This window comes from Pipistrellus kuhlii, unplaced genomic scaffold (genome assembly GCF_014108245.1).
Source record: "Pipistrellus kuhlii isolate mPipKuh1 unplaced genomic scaffold, mPipKuh1.p scaffold_m20_p_13, whole genome shotgun sequence".
NCBI classification, from domain to species: Eukaryota; Metazoa; Chordata; class Mammalia; order Chiroptera; family Vespertilionidae; genus Pipistrellus; species Pipistrellus kuhlii.
Window position 1 is genome coordinate 15,026,181 of NW_023425438.1, and position 4,430 is coordinate 15,030,610.

The 4,430-nt window shown below is 42.6% G+C and overlaps 1 protein-coding gene across 1 annotated transcript; it reads left to right on the forward strand.

Annotated features, from left to right (window-relative positions):
- Positions 1-3,625: 3,625 nt before the first annotated feature.
- Positions 3,626-3,886, forward strand: LOC118717251 (40S ribosomal protein S29-like). The gene has a single exon (XM_036435069.1). It carries the CDS (start codon positions 3,706-3,708, stop codon positions 3,874-3,876), a length of 171 nt encoding a protein of 56 aa, XP_036290962.1. The 5' UTR covers positions 3,626-3,705; the 3' UTR covers positions 3,877-3,886.
- The last annotated feature ends 544 nt before the right edge of the window (positions 3,887-4,430 follow it).

Consider the following 4,430-nt stretch of genomic DNA (forward strand, 5'->3'; position numbering starts at 1 on the left):
CCCTCGGCCTTATATGGAGTAAAGAAGGACATACGGGGGGCAGCCTTCCTGACCGCTCACATGTCCTCGGTCTGAGCTGCTCACAGCCCTCTGGAGGCGGCACACACAGTAAGCGGGGCTTTGGGGCAGTTCTCAATACTTCATCAGACCGCGTGAGACACCCCAGCGCTGCACAAAATACAGGTGAGAGTACAGAGTGGGGGCACAGGTGACAAAGGAAACAAAGCAAGAAACACAATGAAAACCACACGAACCTTCCCCCCCAATGAGTACAACCAGGGGCAGCACCAGAACTGCCTTCTCTGGGGTTTTGTTCCCTGTCTCAGAACGGACGGACGGAGCCCAAGGAGGACAATGCCAGCGCCCGGCTGCTGCAGAGCGCAGGAGTGTCCGCCACTAAGAAAACAGCGGGGATCTCGAAGAACTCCTCTCCCCTTTTGGGCAACAATAATGATGCTGCCAAGAAAATCTTGCCTCCTAAGACTTAGGCTGGATAAGAAATAAAATACAGCCGGAAAGGTCAAGGTGAGTTCAAAAGACTGGAAAACCAGACAATAAAGGTTTAAAAATAAGTAAGTAAATATAAATAAAAAGAGACTGGAGAATCTCCTGTAACCAGACCGGAGACTTCAGAGCAGGAGATGAAGTGCTGTGTGTGCAGCCGAGGGCTGGGGCCACCACTCCACCCACCTCCGCGGGGCTGTGGGGGACAGGGGTGCAGGGGAGCTGTAGGAGGAGCAGGGAAGAGGGGTTCTTTTTGCTTTCCAGGAGACACCCTCTATCTGCGAGGCTGGTGGCACAAGCGAGGTCCCAGGGGTAGTAAGTGCATTCATGGCTTGTTCGGCAACAGAAACGTGATCACAACAGAACTGCTCCTTGTTGAGACTTACATATGCTTTACATGTTTTCTCACTGAATCCCCACGACAGTTCTGTCAGCGTTCCTAACTGATCTACAAGAATACAGACTTAGAAATGTTCAGAAACGTACTCAAGGCTGTACAGCCAATGAGTGCCAAAGCTGGTACTCAAACCCGCTGTCAGACGGCACAGGCCATTCATCTCACCGCTATGCTTTCCTTTCTCTTTCCGTGGGCAACGGAGGGATTGCTGAGCAATTAACTCAATAATCAAAGATTTTTAAAAAAAGAAAAATTCAGTTGGACCTTTCCGCAAAGATTAGCCAACCTCTGCTTAGTGGTGATGTCAACAGAAACTGGGAGGAAAAACATATAGCTACATAATCTGTGAGAAGCATAAATACCAAGCAAAATGTGGGCAATGGCTTAAACCATGGCTTCCAAACGCTTCTGTTTGTGTATCTCATCGCAGGGACCTGGAGCACATCCCCAATAAAGGTATATGTACTTGTAAACTACACTCATATTCATAATGTGTATCACTGTAAACACAAAATATTGAAATGTTTTCAAATTATTAAATATTAAGCTATTGATTAAAACAAAAACAAAAAACAGAAACTGCTCTGGGCTAGTGCCATTTCCTCATCAGTCCCAGAATCACCTGGTCGCTTACAAAAATGGCTATGTTCCATTTTAGATAATTTGCATGCATATATTTCTCTTTTTTTTAATATATTTTATTGATTTTTCACAGAGAGAAAGAGAGAGGGATAGAGAGTTAGAAACATCAATGAGAGAGAATCATCGATCAGCTGCTTCTTGTACACCCCCTACTGGGGATGTGCCCTCAACCAAGGTATATGCCCTTGACCGGAATTGAACCCGGGACCTTTCAGTCCGCAAGCCGACGCTCTATCCACTGAGCCAAACCGGTTTCGGCTATTTCATTTTTTATACCAAAATCAGACCATTCTGTACATGCTATTTCATAACCTACAATCACCCACACATGGCATTATAATAGTTTTCTCTTCTAAACCACTAACAGTTCCTCTCTCTATAAAACTGACTTGTTAAATAGACCAGGCCAGATGTGCTAAGGCTGTGGCATCTTTTGGGTTTTCTGCAGACTTCTTTATGGTGTTAATTTGTCCCCTCGTTTTCTGTATTGCTTATCAATGGGCTATTACAGTTTGATAGAGTCAAGTTTGGCTATACACCATAAGTAACGCTGTTGACCTCATCTCTGTATCACATCAGGAATCAACGTAACCTCTGATAGACCTACCATTGGTGAAGCTAAGATCGGCCGCTTGTTGAGGGTGACGGCTTTCTGGTCCCGTGATATGAATTACATGTTTTCCCTTGCAACTAGGAAGGGATCTATATGGATCACTTTGGTTCTGTATGAATTTTCCCATCAACCATATGCCTAATGCTTTAAAGGCCATTGATAATTGTTGCCTGACTTAAGATTTTGGCAGGATGCTGATGTGCCAATTCTAACAGTCTTAATACATTGTTTGGTAAAAGAAAATTTTCCTAATCATCTGGAGCTGTTTTTTCAACCTTAAAAAAAAATGGAAAGGCAAGTTAAATGTTTCTTTTCCTTTACCAAATTAAGGAGAAGCTAGTTCAATAGTCACTTGAGTCTAATTCCTGGAGTCCTTTTGCAGTATCTCCAAAAAGTCTAGTGGTTGTAGAACTAAACAATGCAGTAAAGTGTGGCCACACAGCACAGACATGATCAGCAACCAGAAATATTCCACTGAACATAGTAGCCATGGTGAGTGTTGACCGGGCGGACTTCAGTGTTCACATCTGACCCTGAACCACAATCCCGTATGCATTTGTCTGAGCTCAGGCCGTTCTTGAAGAGTCATGATGGAACTCACTCTGTTGCTTTTCAGGGAAGAGCTCTCGTAAGCAGAGGAAGTGCTGTTAACGGGTCCTCGACAAACAGGGGCACTGAGTCAAGCTGTGGGACTATGATTCTGTGTTGACTTTGACACGAGGTGTAGGGCTGTAAAAAGGGCATTCCCAAGGGAACATACATGGTACACTGTGGCATGTTCAACAATCTCTCTCCTCCCACGTGCTCCTCTTACGCTGTGACTCAGACACTCCTGCAGGTGAGGTGGGGTCTGTGTTCCCTGCCCTGGAATCTGGGGAGGCTGTGGCATGGCAGTGACACTAAGTATGGAGAAGCCATTTGCTTATTCAGTCACTTGCTGACAGATATTTGGTTGTTTTCCAATTTGGGAATATTACAAATACAACTGCTATGAACATTGGTGTACAAGTCATTGTAGGTTCATATACTTTCTTTTCTCCACTAAATGGCTAAATCATATGGTAGGCGTGTGTGTGATTTGACATTTAGGAAGCTGTCAAATTGTTTTTGCAGTGTCCCATTTTACATTTCCACCTGAAGTGAGAGTTCTAGTTCTTCCACATCCTCACCAACATTTAGTATTGTCTGTCTTCTTAATTTTAGCCATTCTGATAGATATGGAGTGGTAATTTCAATTTCCCTAATGACTAGTGATGTTAAGCATCTTTGCATGGGCTTATTCAACTTCTCTGGTGAAATGCCTGTTCTAATATTTTTGCCACATCTTAACAGGGATGCTTCCTTATAATTTTTGAGAGTTCTTTAAATCTTCTAGATACAAGTTCTTTATTGGGTACACACATTGCAAGTATTTTCTCCTAAATCGTGACTTGTCAGTTCAATCTCTAAGAATTTTTAATTTTGATTCTGGGAGACTGTTCCCAAAATATCAAGAACGCATGCGTGCGCTGCTTCTTTCCTTTTGCCTCGTTGCTACCGAGTGAGCAAGATGGGTCACCAGCAACTCTACTGGAGCCACCCGAGGAAATTCGGCCAGGGCTCTCGCTCTTGCCGCGTCTGCTCCAACCACCACGGCCTGATCCGGAAGTACGGCCTCAACATGTGCCGCCAGTGTTTCCGCCAGTTCGCGAAGGGCATCGGCTTCATTAAGTTGGACTAAGGGAACTTCCGTGAATGGGTCATTGAAGACATCTATCTACCTTACGACAATGCTATCTCTTCGTACATAAAAAAAAACACTTCAAAAAAAAAAGAATTTTTAATTTTGAGTTTATGAGTTTGTTCTTTTATAGAACTATTGTCATAACTGAAAAAAATCTTTACCTAAGTCAAGGTCACAAACGTTTTTCTCCTAGGTTTTTGTCCACAAGATTTATAGTTTAGTTATTACATTTAGGTCTATGACCCATTTTGAATTAATTTTTGCATATGATACAGGATATGAATTGAAATTCCTTTGCATGTGCATATCCAATTATTTCAGCAGCATTCGTTGAAGACAATCCTTTCGCCACTGAATTTTTATCTTTGCAAAAAAAAAAATCAGTAATGATCTATTTTTATACTCTATTGTTTCACTGATCTATTTCTATATTATACCATCAACCACTTGTCTTGATTACTAGAGTTGTATAATTTTAGAAACCAGGTAGTTTTAGTCCTCCAACTTCATTTTCAAAATTGTTTTGGCTATTGCAGGTCCTTCATATTCCA